The sequence below is a fragment of the Fulmarus glacialis genome, unplaced genomic scaffold, assembly GCF_000690835.1.
Source record: "Fulmarus glacialis isolate BGI_N327 unplaced genomic scaffold, ASM69083v1 scaffold5879, whole genome shotgun sequence".
Lineage (NCBI taxonomy): Eukaryota > Metazoa > Chordata > Aves > Procellariiformes > Procellariidae > Fulmarus > Fulmarus glacialis.
In genome coordinates, this window is record NW_009232519.1 from 53,783 (window position 1) to 72,426 (window position 18,644).

Genomic DNA, 18,644 nt, shown 5'->3' on the forward strand with positions numbered 1-18,644 from the left:
TACAGAGGAGTGCTGGTCACTGAAATATCTGAAGTTTGATCATGAGTTTTATGAAGATGATGAGACACAGTAAGTGCTGTTGGGATTACAAAGAAAGGCAGAAAGGGGGACTTCGCATTTGCTCAGAGGATAATCATGATACTTTTAAAAGGCAAATTAAAGACGAGAATCCCAGGTGAGAGCGTATCTTAGTATCACAGGTAGAGGTATAGTATGTGTCATAGCAGGTTTGCCAGGTGTTACGTTAGAACAGATTTGCTCAGGCAGGCCTTAGAAACCTTTTTGGAATTTGTCCAGAGACTGTTAGCTGTACAGAGTGCGCAAGCTTTAACCTGTGCTCATTCGTCTATTACTTAAAAGGTACTTTGAGTGTATAGGACTCTTTTTTTTTTTTTTTTTTTTTTTTTTAATGTGTACACTTGAGATGGCTTAAGTGTATGGAGGGAGGTCTGGGGGTCTATAGCACTGCAGAGCCCCTAGCTGTGATGTAAAGTTGTGGCCTGCAGTGATTGCAGGTTCCAACATCACGATCTGAAGAAAAGCGGGTTTTATCTAGATGAAGTCTCACATGTTAGGACTGGTAGTTTCTGTGGAACAGGACTCCAGATGAAAGACAAAGACAGCTGCAATTATTTCATTTCTTGAAAATTAGGAATGTCCCTAGGGCTTTTAACAAATCATCACTGTAACAGCTCCCATAGTACTATGCCCTTTTATTTGGGCATTACTGTGCTAGACTTATCTCAACAGTAATATGTTTGTTTAATATGTGATCACTGCTTTTCCTCAATAAAATTGTCTGACACTGTTTCGTGTTTGCTGACATAGTGCTATACAGCATTTCTTCTTAACTTGTTTCAGGAAAGTCTTTGTTAGCACCCCTATTTGCAGCTTTCCAATAATAGAAATAGGTTTCTGTGTATTTTTCATGTTACCTACTGCACCACAGGGATGAATTGTTTCGACAGAGCCTGGCTAAACTTCGAGAGCAGATAGTAAAGGCAAATACACTGGTGAGAGAAGCAAACTTCTTAGCAGAAGAGATGAGTAAGCTAACAGATTATCAAGTAACACTTCAGATCCCTGCGGAAAACCTCAGTGCCAACAAAAAGGTAATGACAGCAAAGAATGTTGGAAAATGTAGTTTTATGGTTAATCTAAAACATGTAGACACATATAACATTCATCTAACTTGAGGCCATAAAATAAATGTTACTTTTGTTAGATTATGCATAGGCAAAATATGGGTGCTACCTGACTTTAATATATTGGAAGTAAGTAATTATAAGTAAAAATGGGAACATAGCATTAATTATGGCTTTTACTATTCTTTCAAGTGTACGATCACCATATGCGCATGCAGTTTGTGAACAGACATTTGCGTTCTGTTGCTGTAAAACCTGCATTTAGTTATGTTTGCAAAAATTACCATTTTTTGTTACAGATGCCTACAATTTCTTTGGCTTAAGGGTTTTCTAGTTGCAGTGCTGCTGTAAATGTAACGATAGCAATTAGGATAATATGCTTGTCATAAGTGATTTGACTGGGAGTATTAATGTTCCTGTGTGAATGGTAGTTGTCTGAGAAGGACAAAGAAGTCTGGATCCTCAGAGACCTATAGGGTATGCTGTGTTTGAGGGCAGAGGTAGTATGGCTGATATGCAGAGGGAAGCTGTATGTTCTGTATTTTATTCCTTTTTAGGAATGCAATTTGAGTGAAGAGTTAAATTACTTACATGCACCTTTCCTGCAGTGATTATTTTTTCCTCTGATTTAGAGGGGTGCAATAGTAAGTGAGCCTGCTATTCAAGTGAGAAGAAAAGGAAAAGGTACTCAAGTATGGACTATTGAGAAACTAGAGAACAAATTGATTGACATGAGAGACCTCTATCAAGAATGGAAGGAGAAAATTCCTGAGGTATTGTATATATTTTCTGAAAGGGATCAGAGATTGAGTTTGTTTTCTTTTAACCCCTTTTAATATGTTGTACAGATAAAGTGCAATGACTTCATGTAGGAAAGGGTACAGTATTGTGGTTTAATAAAAAAACCCCCACAACTCTGAATAGTACTAAATATTCAAAATGCCCATGCAGAATAAAACACAAGCTATGTCCTATCCTCGCTTGTATTCTCAGATGTAAGTGTGCTGAGATCAGATATAATTGTGCTGAGGTAGTGACTCATGATACCACTAAGAGCATGTGTTTACCTGGTATAATATAGATGCAATGCAGATAGGCACCAGCTCTGAATTGAAGCAGCAAACTGCATTAGAAATAAAATTATTAAATTGCGATCAGTATCAAAGCGAGCAAGGATGCTGCTTGGATACAGTCAAGGTGCAGAACACATTAGTGGGGTAGAACTTGATCTTAAAATGTGAAATATTCTGTAATTTCATTTGTATATCCCCCAACCTTAAAGCAATGAAGAAATCAATTGAAAATACTTAGTCTACATCAGTATCTCCATCAAAACTAAGTAGTGTTTCCTGAGAATTTAAGTGGTAGGTCAGCCTTGAGAAGTAAGCGTGAGACTTGTCAAAAGCTTGCTTGTTTACTGGCAGGAGATAGATGTGAGATTCAGTGTTCCAAAAGATGTCCTCTAAGTATCCAAGTGGAAGTGCATAGGAAGTATATCTTGCTGTCTTGTGGCTGATAGGGAACACCTAAATTACTTGTATCAAGAATCATTCTCAAATATGTTTGAACAGCTGTTGTGCCTTTGTTACATGCCTTGGACGGGACAATGGGAATCTCTAAAATCATAACACAGGGGAGGTCAAGCACTTCATCTGTGCCCATTGAAGACAACGATGATTTTGCTGCTGACTTTAGTAAGAATTGATAGCACATCCTTTGAATATATTATGTCTGCCTGAGCCAGAATTGTCCTTGCCATGACCTATGTCGTCCATAATGCATGTGTTCTATGTGCTACATAGAAACATGTAGGTCCAATGTGTGTGTTGAAGATGAAGGAGGAGGAGAAGGGAAGGAGCGAACAAGTCCACTGAGGAGGGTATATCATGCTAGGAATCTGCATGAATTCTTTGTGGCTGTGTATGGGGTACTGGCGTGGAAAATGCTGCAGATGTGATCTCAGCTCTGTGGGAGTCATAAGAACACTTGTAGGCTTAAGTGGGAATCATTCTGCATCGTCCCTTTTGCCCTTGTAGCGGTACCCAGCAGCCAGACCAGCTATTCAACCTGGGGATGATTTGTCCTCTTGTTTAAAAAGTGTAAACAGAGCAGAAAAGTAAGGTGAAATTTCTTGAAATCAAGGGCTACTGTGCTTGCTCATCTGCTTTGTCTTGACAACACTAAAAAACGTAGGTCATCATATTACTATATCCCATAGTAAAGAAAGGATTATATAATGTCTCATCTCAAAGATTTCATTTCAGATTTGTGATATGCCTCTAGTCTGTTTTTACTTGTGTAACAGGAAGGAACAGAAAAGATTGGTAGTGACTTAATTTTTGTGCCGTGATCTTATACTATATGGTTATTTGATTTTTGTGTTCCCACGCTTACAGGTTTTGACATAACTTTTATGATCTTTAAAACAGATAAGGAAGCTCATTGGCAAAAGAGGTGATCCTTTTTACGAAGCGCAAGAGAATCACAACTTAATTGGCGTCGCGAATGTGTTTTTGGAGTGCCTTTTCTATGACGTTAAGCTGCAGTACGCTGTGCCCATCATCAGCCAGCAGGGGGAGGTAAAGCCAAATCGTGCCCTAATGTATAGCGGGCCGGGCCTGCCTATGCACTCGTACCTGCGGGGGTAACCTAGCTTTTTGCGGGGAGACTTAATGGGCACCGAATTTTTAATAAGCAAGTGATGCTTAGTGTCTTGTTTCCCCGTGAATAAGTGTTTTGCAAATTGCTATGTGTGTTTTCTGTTTAATTGTTTACAATTGCCCAGCTACTAAAATAGTAGAATAAAATTCCCAGTGTCAGTGTAGGTAACTGAGCAAAACCCAGCATATCAAGCTTCTGACATAGTCATGACACTGTATGCCTTTTCTGTTGTGTGTGAATTAAAAAGGCCAGTAATTCTGCATACATTTTTTTTTTTTTTTTTAAAAATTCCTTTCTCCTCTTTTTTGACATTGTTGCTTTTCATTTGGTGGTTGAGAGCTGTTCAGTTCTGTTCTGCACACCTCCTAGAGCTATATGTTTACCATCTTAATGTCTTTAAGTCCCTTGTGCACAGGTTCTTAGTATTTGTTTTGCTTTAGGTTGCAGGTCGGTTGCATGTTGAAGTAATGCGAGTCACTGGGTCTGTCCCAGAACGTGTAGTAGAAGGAGATGACTCATCTGAGAACTCCAGTGAGAGTGGGAGTCTGGAAGTCATGGATAACAATGGAGAAATTATTCATAGAGCAAAAAAACTCTCCTGCAGGGTAAGTGAGAACACATGATGAAGCTAACAGTTTCAGGCCTTTGTAACTATGTAGTCGGTCTGATGTAAATTACTAAGCTATGTAGGCTATTGCTTGCTTAAAATTCTCTAAAGAGAAAAGAGAGACTTTTCTTGTTCCAGTTCTGTGTAGGTCAGTCTAACTGGCTGTGGTTGCCAGTGGCTGAATTAATTCGAATTAGTTTCTAGTATATGCAGATCTACATCATAAATACTGATGTTACAAGGACTGTCCTTCTTGGCAGATGCAGGAGGAGAAACAGTTTTTCTGTATAACCATCTCCTATGGTTTGTTTGATCATCTAATGTAATATCTATGGGTGGTGTCTGGATTTCATTTCTTCTGTGATGAAGTGCTTCATTTTCCACTTGAGCTTATCAGCTTCCTCAAAGAAAACATGTACGTAGGCGGGCTAGTTAGATGCATGTAACTACTTTCCTTGCATCTGCATTTCTGTATATGCAAAATATAGATTTCCTAAATAGGGACATCCTTAGAAAGCAATTGGAGGTGTCCTTTAAAAATTCATGTTGGCTGTTGGTACTTCTGAGTTAAATATTTAGTTTTTGAACAATTTACAATTGAAGAAGAAACAATCATATTTATGAGAACATCTGTTTTGTCTCCTCAGGTAAAAATAAAAGAAGCAACCGGACTGCCACCTAATCTCTCCAACTTTGTCTTTTGTCAATATACATTTTGGGATCAATGTGAGTCAACAGTGGCGGCACCAGTGGTAGATCCAGATGTGCCTTCACCTCAGAGCAAGGATGCTCATTTTACAGTGACCTTCTCTCACTGTAAGGTAACTATTTTTATTATGAAATAGTGTTTTTTGGGAGGATGGTGTGTTTGAGATAAGCTGTTTAGAATTTGAGCCTTGTTTCTTGGGGAAGAAGGAAGGAATCAAGTCATATAACTAACGACTTTTGACTATACTTTAGAATGCCATAATATTTCACTTCATCACCTCTTCAAAATGCAGCAAAATGAAAAAATCTTTTAAATAGTGGTCTTTTAAATTCAGATGTCATTTGTAATGCATGGGGGGAACTATAGTTTGTATAATGACATCTAAGTGTATACTTTGGTAAGCTCAGTAACTTAAAAAAGATCATTGGAGCTGTGACATTGTTTTTGTGGAAATTTTCAAAGCATGAAATGCAGTATTTAGAAGCAGGAGTTGCTGAGATGATACATTTCGCCCCTTTCTTGACCAGAGTCGAGCTTTATGATCCGAACTGTATGGTTTTACCATGCAGGTAGTTAGTTTTTTGGTGTGTCCTTACAAACTAGTTGAGGAGAAACAATTATTTCATTTGATTGGATGTGGTTTATTTTTCTCATTGCCAGGACTATGTGGTGAATGTCACTGAGGAGTTTTTGGAGTTCATTTCAGAAGGAGCTCTTGCTATTGAGGTGTGGGGTCACAGATGTACTGGCAATGGGAGCTCTGTTTGGGAAGTTGATTCTCTTCATGCTAAAACTAGGACACTGAGAGACAGGTACAAGTAAATTACACATGAATGCTTCCATCAGCTTTCCAAAGGCTTTCTAATACTTGTGGTGCACAAAATACAGTTTGGTGAGGCAACCGTTAGTTTTTGTGGGAATGTCTTTTTAGGTGGAATGAAGTAACTCGAAGAATAGAAATGTGGATTTCCATACAAGAATTGAATGAGATGGGAGAATATACTGCAGTTGAACTCCATCAGGCAAAAGATGTAAACACAGGGGGGATTTTCCAGCTTAGGCAGGTACGTATCTTTTCCCTGTCGTCTTATTCATGCTTAAATTGATTCTTAATTTTATTCTTAGTTTCTTTCTGTTTTTCTCTCTCCCTCTCTATCTTTCTTTCTATCTCTCAATTACCTGTTCAGGGTCATTCTCGCAGAGTTCAGGTGACAGTGAAACCCGTACAACATTCGGGAACGTTGCCTCTCATGGTAGAAGCAATTCTTTCAGTCTCTATAGGTGGTGTGACTGCCAGATCAACCAAACTGCAAAGGGGCTTGGACAGCTACCAGGTAAGACAGTTACTTTTTCATGCCTTGATTTATTTTTTGGTTTTGTTTTGTCCTAGAGCCAGCCCAACATAGTTCCATAAGGGGCCTTAGCACACTGATACATGATACGTAATTTTGCAGTTTTACATGTGTTTGAGGCTAATATCTATAATGTGAGCATGTGGTGCTAAATTTGCTTCTTTTTTTGCTTATAACTTGGTGTATAACTGATAAAGAGCCAAGTATGGTATTTGAGTATACACAAAACAGCAGCAATATGGAAGTTGTTTTTACCTTTGTGTGATTAATAGTAGATTTCTAGCTCCATTAGCTTCCCACCTTTACAAGGATGGTGAAAGTTGAGGAGGAGAAAAGCAGAAGGAAAAAAAAAAAAAAGAAAAGAAAATGAATAGAGAAAATGTCTTATAGTGAAAATACTGTTTATCGTTTTAAAAAGGACTGAGCTGTTACTTGATCAGAATCAGAAATAGCCATCACTGAATGTGAAAGGGCTATTTCATTTAGGAGAAAAGGTTCTTAGGAAGTATAAATGGCTTCAAACTGATACTGGACAAATTCATATTGGAAATACAGCATGCTTTTAACAGCAATGGCAAAGAACAAGTGGAATGGGCCACCCAGGGAAGCGAGGTGCCTTTTGTCAGAAGGGTTGCATTCAGAAGCGCAAGTAGTTATAGCCTTAAATACAGATGAAAGTGTAAAACGTGAAGATTGGTGATATGCCTGCTCAGTCCTTTTTCTGGCACTATATTCTCTGATAATTTTTTTAATAAATATATTCGCTAATACTTCAAATCATGGATAAGATGCTATAGTCTGTAATGAAAAAAAAAAAAATCTGTTTCTACCTGTTAATACGACTTTGGTTATTTGAATGTTGTAATTTTAACATTTTACAAGTTTGTTTGTGGCAGAAATGTTTGTGTTCATGTTTTGGGGTATTTTTGTGAGTTTCTGTTGAGAGAAATGCATGTTCTTTTGTGTTTTACAAAATTTATTTTCTCCTACCAGAAGGAGGAGGATGATGGTGGTGATATGGATAGTTACCAGGTATTGCTGCTGTTGCTGTCAATCCTGTGGCATGGGGCACAGCTAATGCTAATAGCCAGCAACTTTCAAATGAACAAGCATACTGGAGCAAGCGAAAGCGGCTTTGAAATATATATATATGCTGTGCATTTAAGAGGCTACTGGGGCTATGACACACTGCTATTTCAGTTTACCTTGTGACTTTATACTCTTGCAGTGTGCTCTCTTCTCTAGTACTCAGCAGTCAGCTCTCCTAACTGGCTACGTGAATTGCTATGTGAATAAAAGCCTAGAAACTTTAATTTAGAATGAAAACAGTTTCCAGTGAATATCATAGGAAAAGAACAACCACCTGCAGTTGCAGGCATCTTTCCTACCAAATTATACAGCATAGGGGTTTTTGTTTGTTTTCTAAAGAAAACATCCTAACCTTTTAAGTTGTGCAGTTTTCTGAAATGCTAATGGGAGAGAGAGGGGAGCATGCGAGTGTGGGGAATACAGAAGCTTCAGTGAAGCAATTTTTTTATCTACACAAAAACAAACCTTGAGCCTGGCTTTTTGTGTGATAAGTAAATATAGGACAGTCACAGTTTAGAAAACATAACAGAAGAATCATTTAAAAGGTGACGAAGGGCAAAAGAGGAAGTGCCTAAAAAAGTAAAACACATTACAGATCTCTACATGGAAGTCTTATTTCTAGTAGGCAGCTTCACAGAAGTAAAACCGGTTAGGTGAGAATGCTGACATCCCTTAAGATAATGTATTAGGTTTTACAGCAATCTCAAAGATACTAGTTAGATACTAACTTCTTGCGGGCTGTTTATGCGCTTCCTGACTTATCACAGAGAAGAACGAACCAGATTTTCTGTGATACCACAAAGCATGATTGCATGATGGGTTTTGTTTGCATGAGAAATCTTTTAATTGCACTGATAGCAGCTGCTAGCAATGGAATTTTGTGCAGGTTTGGGGGTGTACTGACCTGTCTAATCTTCAGGAGAACTTATGATCAACTGATGATACCTGTTTTTCCTATTCCATATGCTGTTAAAAAGTTTGATTGCCACTTCAGTGAGTAATTAGCCTATGGTGTATAATTCTGTTCAGCAACTGAGGCAGTCACATTTTCTTTTCCTCCTGCTGGAACTTAAGACTTGAAAGCAAATAAGCTTCCATTCATGGGTGATGAGGTACTTAATCAGTGTGCATGTCATTCGGGGAAAAAAGTTTTCTGCATCATGCAAGCTGTTTAATTTCAATTCTGATGAAGTTATCACAAAATTCACTGCCCTTTAATCCTAACCACATAACCTAATAACTTTCTTTTCTCTTTCCACGTTAGGAAGAAGATTTAAACTGTGTACGAGAAAGGTGGTCCGATGCATTGATAAAACGCAGAGAATATTTGGATGAGCAGATTCAAAAGATCAGCAATAAACAAGGTTTGAAGCTTAAAGTCCCTGTCATAAGTACTTTATTCCCTATACCACAAAAAATGTTTCTCATATATAATATTGATCTCTTTCACTGTAGAAAAGTCTGAGGATGATATAGAACGAGAAGCCCGGCTGGTTGAACAGTGGGTAGGGCTGACAGAAGAGAGGAATGCGGTGTTTGTTCCAGCACCAGGCAGTGGAATTCCCGGTGCCCCCGCAAACTGGTATGTTCAGAAAAACTATTCTGGTGGTTAGCTTTTTCTACGTGAACATTGCACACTACAAGGTAAAAACCTGAGGATGTTTTAGAGCTTTCTGCTTTCTCCTGCAATGCTACCAATTACACTCAGCTGGCAGAAGGCTATAAAAGGTCAGGTGCTGGTTTGAATGTAAGAAATGTTTACTTAGTTAATATATCATATAAACTAGCTTTGAAATAGCTTTCAAGGTTTGAAAATCACCTTTGAATTTAACGTAGTATTTTACACTTGTTCAAAATTCTGAGAGAGTTATACTGTAGTTTGACTCCTTTCAAAAAAGGAGTGGTTCAAAAATGGATGGTAGAACACGTGATAATTTCATTGATAAGGGGTGGGAAGGGAAGAAATTCTGATTTTAAAGGATATGTTCTCTTTTCTCATTTAATTTCATTTAAATTTGTGTTTTAACTAAGATCATTGGAACTGACATGCAAAAAATGAGGAACGCAACATATTAGATTTGGGAAAGTGTGGACAAGAAATACAGCTCTAATCAGGTGTACACTGATGTGTCTGATAATACCTAATGTCTCTTCTTCATTGGGTGAATGATGTAGTGATAATCTTTCCTTGCCATTTTTTTCTCTTACCCACCTGAAGTGTGCTGTGATCATACAATGAAAAGTGTATTTATTGATATAAAGACTATGCCTTGCCAGTAGTTACATATCCAGTTGTTTGAAAGGTTGCTAACCTTTATGTATGGGATGACTACAACCAGTTAACTTTATAAGAAACAGACCAGGATGTTTAAAACTTGTCATCCTCACAGCAACTGAAATGTGCTGTGCGGTGTGAATTAAGTTTTGGTAAAGCGCTACATTTAGCTGCACGTGCAGATAAACAAAACATTGTGCAACATAGGCATTCAAATTAGCCATCAAAATGTTGACAGGTTTAGTCATTGGTTACTAATATGAATCTTGCATGGAGATCTGTTTGCCCAAATTAGCTTAGATATGTGTTTGCCTTCCTTGTTGACGGTAGTTTGTTTTGTTTCAGGATTCCACCTGCAGGAATGGAAACACATATACCTGTCCTCTTCCTTGATTTGAATGGTATGTTGTAATGGCAGATTAAGAAACCGGGGAGGGGTGGAGAAATTAGTTTGGATCAATAAATTGATAAATGGAAGAATGAATCTGAAATGTCTAAGAAATCAAAACAAGTCCTGGCAATGGCACTGTCTGGTATGGCTTGTAAAATGATTTTTGTTCTGGTTCCATATGTTGGAATAATTATCTGTAGAGGCTTAAACAGCTGGTTTAATAAAGAGTGTGTTAGGACTACAATGAGTGTTTTGTTAGAGAATCTAAATGTTCTTCCTTTGAAGGTATTTAGTTTTACATGTGAGAAGACTATTGATATATATTCTTAGGTCACAGATACACTGTAAGCAACAAGAGACCAGAGTTAGCACCACATTTAAGGACTGTTTAGGAAACAAGTCTGTAAGTATAAACTTGGACATAAAGCAGAGGAGGATCCACAGGCCTTGTCACATCCAGCACTTCAGTGGGCTACTAGAGATGTTTATACAGGCAACACATGAATAGCTGCTTTAGAAAGCTGCTTTTGGAAAACGATATAAACTCTTTCCTTTATGCTCACAAGACATGTTTTTATTTTTTTTCATTATCAGCAGAGATTAGCAGACAGAAGATCAAACAGGATATTTAAACAGATTGATGGATCATTGCACAACTTTTTTTTGTTTAGCTAAAAGCCTAATGTAGCCAGAACTGCTTTTCCGAATTTAAAGATTCCCTGATACATCAGAAGTGATTTAACTAAGAGATAAGCTGGTTAGGCTGACAGGTGGATAAATCAGAAATTTTCTGGCTGGGTAAGTTAATGTTACGAATACCTAGAAATAGTTTTGAATTCCGTTTAGGTTATGTGAGAATGTGTTCAGGCTGAGTTTTAGCCTGGTTTTACTTCCCTTCTTTTGTATGCTGAAATTGTCTTCAAAATATTGCGTAGTAATAAGATTAATTAGGATTAAATGTATTATGAAATATGGGTAGGACTTTATTACAACTTTGCATTACAACTTTGCCTCTATATATTAGTATCCTTTGGTATAAAACTATTTCATTCTTTGCACATTTGTTTCATTAGCTGATGACCTCAGTGCCAATGAACAACTTACAGGTCCCCATGCATCAGGAGTTAACTCAATACTACCAAAGGAGCATGGAAGTCCATTCTTTTATCTGCCGATCATAAAACACAGTGATGATGAGGTAAATTGTTAGCAAGCCTCCTTCTTGACAACTGCAGCTTATGTCAGCACTTTCTTCGTATGTTTAATTTTCTACTTGTATGTATTTAATCACTATTATTATTATATTTTTGTCTTAGAAGTACCATCTATATCTAGTGTTGCCTTTATTTTCTGGCCTATTTGTTTAAAATTTAAGAAGATAATGACTCGTTAGCCCTTCTTCCTTAATTCGGAGGTGACAAGTCTTAGCTCTTCTTGGTAAAAGAGTAATTCAGCTGCCTTACTCAATATCCCTTCTTCTTTCCTCACCCTTTCATCATTCCTCTTGCAGGCTCTTGATTCTTCAGAGAAAACTACTTCATTTATAGTGCACACTAGGCAAAGCTTAATGTTTAAATAAAACTTTTTCCTTTGTAGTACACAATTACTTTTTTAAATATGAAGTTTGGGAATTGTTGGAAATGAATGGTTCTGAATCCATTTTGGAATTTCTTGACTCATTTTTTCCACTTTCTGTGCCAACTCAGGCCATTGCTTAAGAGACCATTTCCAGAATAAATGGGATGCCGAAGTTGGGGAGGAGGCAGGGGGAAGGAAAAAGACACTCTGCAGGATGGGAGCGTGTTTATTCTGTATAGGCCTTTATAACCTAATCCAATACAGACCGAAGATTTGCCTTTGAATTTGATAAACTTTTAATACAGTTGCAATAGGATTTGTATTCCTTCCTACAGTCTTGCTTCTGCTTTCCTCTCTGCCTCTGTGTGAAGACTTCCTTCTGAAGCAGAGTTTGCACAATGCACGGATTGTACTCACGATTGTGTTCCCCAATATCTTAACACCTCTTTTATGCTTCTGATAAATTCCTCAATATGAAAAGGAGGTTTGACCCTGTTTTGTTCAATGATGCTTATTTTTCTTTCATTAAAGAATTGCTTAACTTCATGTTAAATCACTGCGAATTATGCCTTTTGTTAGAGTAATTGAGTCTTTGATTTCGCTTTCCTTCCATTTCATTTGTCTGCATAGGTTTCAGCCACTGCTGCATGGGACTCTTCTGTCCATGATTCGGTGCACCTGAATAGGGTAACTCCTCAAAATGAGAGAATTTACTTGATAGTGAAGACCACTGTGCAGCTCAGTCATCCTGCTGCAATGGAACTGGTATTACGCAAAAGGATTGCAGCCAATATTTATAACAAGCAGGTAAGAAGTTAATATATTATTATTTTATTATTACTAATTTTGTTTGATATCCTTAATTTTATGAATGTGTTTTCTTAGCAGCTTGCTTCATTTTGTGTAAGTTTGGTCCCTCCAATTCTTAAATGAAAAATAGATTATTATAGGTTGCAGTGAAGCTGTGCACTTCTGGTATATCCCTTTGCTCTGTCCATTTTTCAACCTGATTTGGTTCAGAGTGTAAGAGGTGCTACTTCTGTAACAAAAAAGGAGTTTACCTTCTTGTCTATACAACTCAAAATGTTCTTTGATTCAAAGAAGTTTGCAGTAGCTTATCTAATATAGGGGCACTGTAACCACTGTATTCCTGAAAGCATCTTTGGCTCCTTCAAATGTTCAGTGTAAACACAATATCTTTTTTCTTTCTCTTTGCTACTTTCTCTGTTAATGACAAACTAGGCTTGTTTCCCACTGCTACCTACATGTATACATTCTCAACCCACTGTTACGTGAGGATCTTGGATAGGGCCTTTACTTTGGCCACAAGAGTGGTTGCTGTTCTCCTTGCTTTGCTGCTTCACAGGTTTAGACAATGAGCTGCTCTCTGAAATCATGTTCCTTTCTGTTTCCCAGATGATTGAGACCAAGAGCGTATTTCAGAATTGCTTCAATTTTTGCAGTGCAATGTGGGGAGGAGCACAAAACAGCTGTTTTACTACTAAGGAACTTACTAAGCATGAATTCCATGCCTTTTTGTATTTTTGGTATTGTCCTTTGCTAGTTTCGTTTGTCTAAAATACCTTATTAGGCGAAAGTTAAGTTTATAGTTAGTGATGTAAAGTCTAACTAACCTGACAATGAAGCATGCTAAGCTTGTGATTACAACAGTGCAAAATTCTGGTTACTATTTCAGTTATGGCTAGAAAGCAGAGTTATGTTTTGCTATTGCAAAAGGAATTCTCTACCTGTTGAACAGGTGGCTGACAAAATAAGAAATGTTGGTATCTGTACATTAGACACTTCTTACAGCCACAGTTCCTCAGTTACAAGTTACTACACAATGATAGAGCATCAATGCAAAATGGGAGGAAGGTGTTGCTGATTGAACTTAGTAGCATTGTATACTGAGCGCAGGGCTGAAAAGAGTACTTAAAGGATTATTAGTGCTAAAAAGGAACTTACAGTCCTGAAAAATGTGCTTTTGTGGTAAAATAAATTTTTGGATGGCAACTTTTTATTTCTAAGAATGTAATAAATAATCATTGTCAAAACAATAATGGAAAATTACTTTGTTTCTAGAGTTTTACCCAGAGCCTGAAAAGGAGAATATCCTTGAAAAATATATATTATGCCTGTGGAGTGACCTATGAAATAGTATCCAATATACCAAAGGTAAATTATACCATATTTCTCTGGTAAATTCACTGAAAGGAACAGAATGACCTACTGCAGTAGGTGATACTGATTGGGAAGTAACATGTCCTGCTTTGCTAAGAGGAGGCAGCTTGCCAAAGTGTATATCCTGTATATCAGTGTTGAGAGCATGTTTATCTGTAAACAGTTGAAAACTGTAGGGATTTTATTTTCTCTTCTACTGTGTTTAACTGAGTTCTTGTTGTAGAGCTATTTTTGAAATCATTTTAGTGTCTACAGAGAGAATATAGAGGATACTCAGAGAGATGTTCAGGTCAGTGAAAACAGAAGAGCTAGGAAAATGAGTTCGCAGGAATATAAATTGCCTTTTACAAAAAAAGCTTGTACAAATTGTAAATCTACTGTCAAATTTATTTTAAAGGTAAACAAACTGGACAAATGAAAATTTAAATAGCCTTGTCGCCATGTAATTGTCACTTTTGTGTGGTAGTATTAGAATCTGAACTCTACGGAAATCACACAGAGTATCTAAGATTTGGGAAGGAAGTTGCATTTACTTGCCTAGGAAGTTGTCATTAGTTAATCCTTAACATCTGCGATTTCAGATTATATATGCATTATTTCTAGAAATACATTGACTACAGCAAATGTGCAAAACTTCTCCCAAGCACGACCTCTTCTTAGTTCAGCATCATTTCCATCTGTATTGAAAAGTCCTGGATCATTGATTATAATTAGGATTACTGATTAAGTTAAGGATTATCGAGTCAAATTAATTTCTGGATTGAGATCGTCTAAAAAAGTGAGTTAATACATTAAAAACAATAAGTCAAATTAATTTCTGGATTGAGATGGTCCAAAAAAGTGAGTTAATACATTAAAAACAATAGGCTTTAATTTTTAAAAACTTCAATAGTGTAATTTGTAATTTAGGCTACAGAAGAAATTGAGGATCGTGAGACCTTAGCGCTGATGGCTGCAAGGAGTGAGAATGAGGGCACATCCGATGGTGAAACGTACATTGAAAAATACACACGTGGTGTGCTGCAAGTGGAGAACATTTTGAGCCTTGAACGACTAAGACAGGCAAGGAAAAGGCACTTCTTGCACCTTTTGAACTGGATTGTGAGAATTCAAGTAGAGATGATCGATATTTTAAAAATATTAAGTGTTCGTTGTTTTTTAGTTTGGGTTTTTTTAGAGAACATTGGATGGATAAATGTAAGACTAAGTTACTTCTGTGAAATACAGAATTCCAATAGTAGATACAAATTTTGGTGGCTGTGTGTGCAGATTAAGATTTGTAAACAGAAGCCCTGTTTTATTAGCCACACTGAAAAAAGTTTCTATCCCGCTTGGTCATTTCTCATGAGGAGACCATGGCATTGTTTTTAGTGTGTTCTTTTCTTTACGCAGGCAGTCACAGTCAAAGAGGCACTCTCCACCAAAGCGAGGAACATCCGCAGAAGCATCAGCACTCCAAACGTCCACAACGTAAGGACCCTTTATCCTCTGGTAAATTAGTACTAATGGGCAGGGGGGTGCTGTTTGTGTGCTGATGTAATGCTTGCACAATGTGATATGGTAATGATTATTCTGAGCTAGGACTAACCAACCTGTAGGAAAGTTGTCATGAATGAAAATGAGTCACTCGAAACCCCTTCCCACAAGTGTCCATCCTAGGAGATAAAAAAGTTGACAGGGAAGTGGAAGGGTTGGTCAAAACTCTTCTCCTTTTATAAGGATATTCGTTTTGGAAGTAGTTTAGGATGACGACTGCCCTGATTCAGATTAGTTTTACTTCAGAGTCCCTTCAACTTTTCTTATAGAGTATGGGATAGTTTCCATTTTACGTGCTTTTTATGTGGTCTCCTGTCATCCACTCATAGCACAAATGTAGCTATCCTTACAAATAATCTTATCTGAAAAGAGGTAGTGGAAAATTTGTTAGGACTAAATGATCATAATGTTTCCTTAAGGCATTATATTCTATAAATAAAAGATAGGCATTTTGTCACTCTGCCTGTTGGTGTTCTGTAGGTATCCTGTAGCCGACTAGATCTTTCTGCCTGTGATGAAGATGATAAGGTATGTAAATGTGACAACAAACAGCGCACATTCTCAGATTTTTTTTCCCCCCTCTTTGAAGCAAGATGTATTTGAGTGCACATTCTCAGATTCTTTTTCCCCCCCTCTTTGAAGCAAGATGTATTTGAGAATTGAAAAAAAATAGGAGAATAGTATTTTTAACGGTGTGTTTACATAATATATACTCAAAATGCTGCACTAATTACGTATTATTTTGAATTAAACCTTCTTGTCCTTCTCTGCTCTTCATATTAGAATTGTAGAAACTGGTATTTAAGAAGGGGGAAATTACAGCAAAACTTAATATACTTCACTGAAAAGCTAATTAGCTTCTAAACAATCCATTTATGTGAGATGGAAAATTGTCTTAAGTCAGTAACTTGACATTCCTTCAGTTTGTTTTTAAAAAAAAAACCTACCTTTGAGTTTACCTATTAATTTTTCCATGTTTGCCTGTATCAGCATGCATATTTGTGTATTTTTGTTTCTTAGGGTTGGTCTGAAAGTCACCTAGATATATCTGACTGTTCTTCCAGTTACCAAGATGTATCATGCTATGGTACTTTGCCCAGGGAGTCACCTCGAAAGAGCAAAGATGGCAGTGGTGAGACTTTAAAGTATATACATAATGACAGTGTTTGTGTTTTTTTAATTACTGCATTAAACTGAAAATTAAATTCTTAGTGCTCTTTTCCTACTAAATGTATTATCCGGTTTCTTGCTTTAGCAGCTAAACGTAATCTGCAAGTAGGGGAGAAAGGGAGAAATGCATGAAGACGTTCAGGAAAGGGTGGGAAGTTGGGGGTGTCCAAAAAAACCAAGAGGAGGGCAGAACAACAAGCTAAATATGAATCAAAACAGTAGAAGAAGAAAAAAAAAAAAAGAAACAAAAAGGAGCTGCTGTTATTTTATGAATTTGAAAATAAAGATGCTTTTGTTGAAGTGGGAAGGGTCCTCTTGCAGGTTCTTTACGTGATTTGGATATTTGCTCTGCCATGTCAGTGTGTCACAGGTGCCTTATTTCTTCAGGTCAAATTGTAACGTGCTCTTCTTGATCAGGCAATACAGGTAGAGATACTTCTGCAGTAAAGTGGGACTGAGAGTTTATTCATTGCTTCCTTGCCTATAATTTCCTTTTTGATCATCCTGGTTGTGCAGGATTGCTGGCTTGGTTCCAAGGCAGAATTGCAGTGTTGTGGGCAGAGGTCAGGTGAGGCTCAGGAAGCAAAGAGCTGTCAGTTCCAGTTTCAAGGACACTTCCCACTGTTTTTATGACTGAGATGAAAAGGAGAAATATTGGAGCCACAGAATGGAGGGGGCAGATACTGCTATTCTCTGCTTTCCTTCTGTTTCCAGACTTTTGAGAGGGGCATAATCTCCCCTCGTTGAGCTCTGTGTTATCTCATGCCTGGGCCAGTGGTTGAATACGAAAATACTGATGTTTTTCTGTAGCCAGCAACTTGCCAAATGCATGGCTTAACCTTCAGTTATTTTGAATTATGCTCTTGCAGTCATGATATAAAGAACTGAAATACAGTATTTTTGCTTTTTTACCTAGGTATTGTAGCAGAGAATTCCCATGCTTTAATGGCCAGCCCTTTTAAAGCATTTTCTCCTCAGCCACCAAAGTTTTTCAAGCCCTTAATGCCAGTGAAAGAGGAACATAAAAGGAAGACCCCACTTGAAAGCCGACCTCTGCTTAGTCAAGAGGTAATCTTTGAAAACCACCTGTTTTTTTTAAAGGAGATCGAGTGATTTTTGTGTACTTGGCAAATCGTTTGCAGCATGCATCTGTTGCAATAGGATTTTGTAATTCTCTGGTAAAATTTATCAGGCTGTTCTTTATATGTGGGGGGGGGTTGGTGTTTGTTTTTTACCTGAAACACTGGGGGTTTTTTTCACTTCTTGAAAAGTATTCTCCTTTACAGGGTACTTCTGTTCTATTTTAAAGTAACAGTAACCTGTATTTTTTTTCTCCAGCAAGATGTTGGTGTGTTTTTTCATAGATAAAATGTAATTCTGTGAAACAGTGTTCTAGGGTAGTTATAGTTCTGACCTTTATTCCTCAACCTAAAACTTGGTTGGGAGGAGCGCATGAGTTTCTCTACCTATTAACTTGAATTTTGATGTATATATGGCCAGCATGGGTGTTTCACTTTCATCATGTCTTAATGCCTTTCTAACTTGCACGGATTTAGCGCTGTGGTCAGAGTTGTGGTTTGTATGATGTGTTGTGTGTCTTAACCTTTGCAGAGCATGCCTTCATCTCAGGTGCATTGTGCTGGCTGTGTTGTGCCTTCAGGAAGTAATGCCAGCAGCATGCCTGTAGAAAGCAATAGCATGCGTGAGGAAAAGATTGTAAGTTTTGTACCAGTTTCTGTTACGAGGCCTGGTGGTGGGCTTAGGGCCATTTGGTGGTGGGCTTAAAGCACTTACGCTATGGCAGCAGAAAAAAGGTATAATGTGGATATAATCACTTGTGATTGGTTGTAACTAATGGTTATAATGAACAGTTGCTTGCCTGGCTTGCAAATGCAATCTGTCATTGGAACTAAGTTGGGTTTTTGTATTCTGTTTTTTTTGTTTTGTTTT

At 37.5% G+C, this 18,644-nt stretch overlaps 1 protein-coding gene across 1 annotated transcript in view; it reads left to right on the plus strand.

Annotated features, from left to right (window-relative positions):
- Positions 1-18,644, plus strand: part of KIF13A (kinesin family member 13A) — a 74,726-nt gene that overhangs the window by 46,641 nt on the left and 9,441 nt on the right. The window contains exons 17-37 of the mRNA XM_009584928.1: positions 950-1,112; positions 1,778-1,918; positions 3,575-3,724; positions 4,247-4,411; positions 5,061-5,234; positions 5,783-5,934; positions 6,054-6,186; positions 6,310-6,456; positions 7,468-7,506; positions 8,828-8,927; positions 9,019-9,145; positions 10,184-10,239; positions 11,303-11,427; positions 12,438-12,614; positions 13,890-13,982; positions 14,898-15,050; positions 15,381-15,458; positions 16,005-16,052; positions 16,545-16,656; positions 17,611-17,762; positions 18,306-18,410. Coding sequence (XP_009583223.1) covers positions 950-1,112; positions 1,778-1,918; positions 3,575-3,724; positions 4,247-4,411; positions 5,061-5,234; positions 5,783-5,934; positions 6,054-6,186; positions 6,310-6,456; positions 7,468-7,506; positions 8,828-8,927; positions 9,019-9,145; positions 10,184-10,239; positions 11,303-11,427; positions 12,438-12,614; positions 13,890-13,982; positions 14,898-15,050; positions 15,381-15,458; positions 16,005-16,052; positions 16,545-16,656; positions 17,611-17,762; positions 18,306-18,410 — 2,590 coding nt within the window. The remainder of the gene's footprint in view (positions 1-949; positions 1,113-1,777; positions 1,919-3,574; positions 3,725-4,246; positions 4,412-5,060; positions 5,235-5,782; positions 5,935-6,053; positions 6,187-6,309; positions 6,457-7,467; positions 7,507-8,827; positions 8,928-9,018; positions 9,146-10,183; positions 10,240-11,302; positions 11,428-12,437; positions 12,615-13,889; positions 13,983-14,897; positions 15,051-15,380; positions 15,459-16,004; positions 16,053-16,544; positions 16,657-17,610; positions 17,763-18,305; positions 18,411-18,644) is intronic.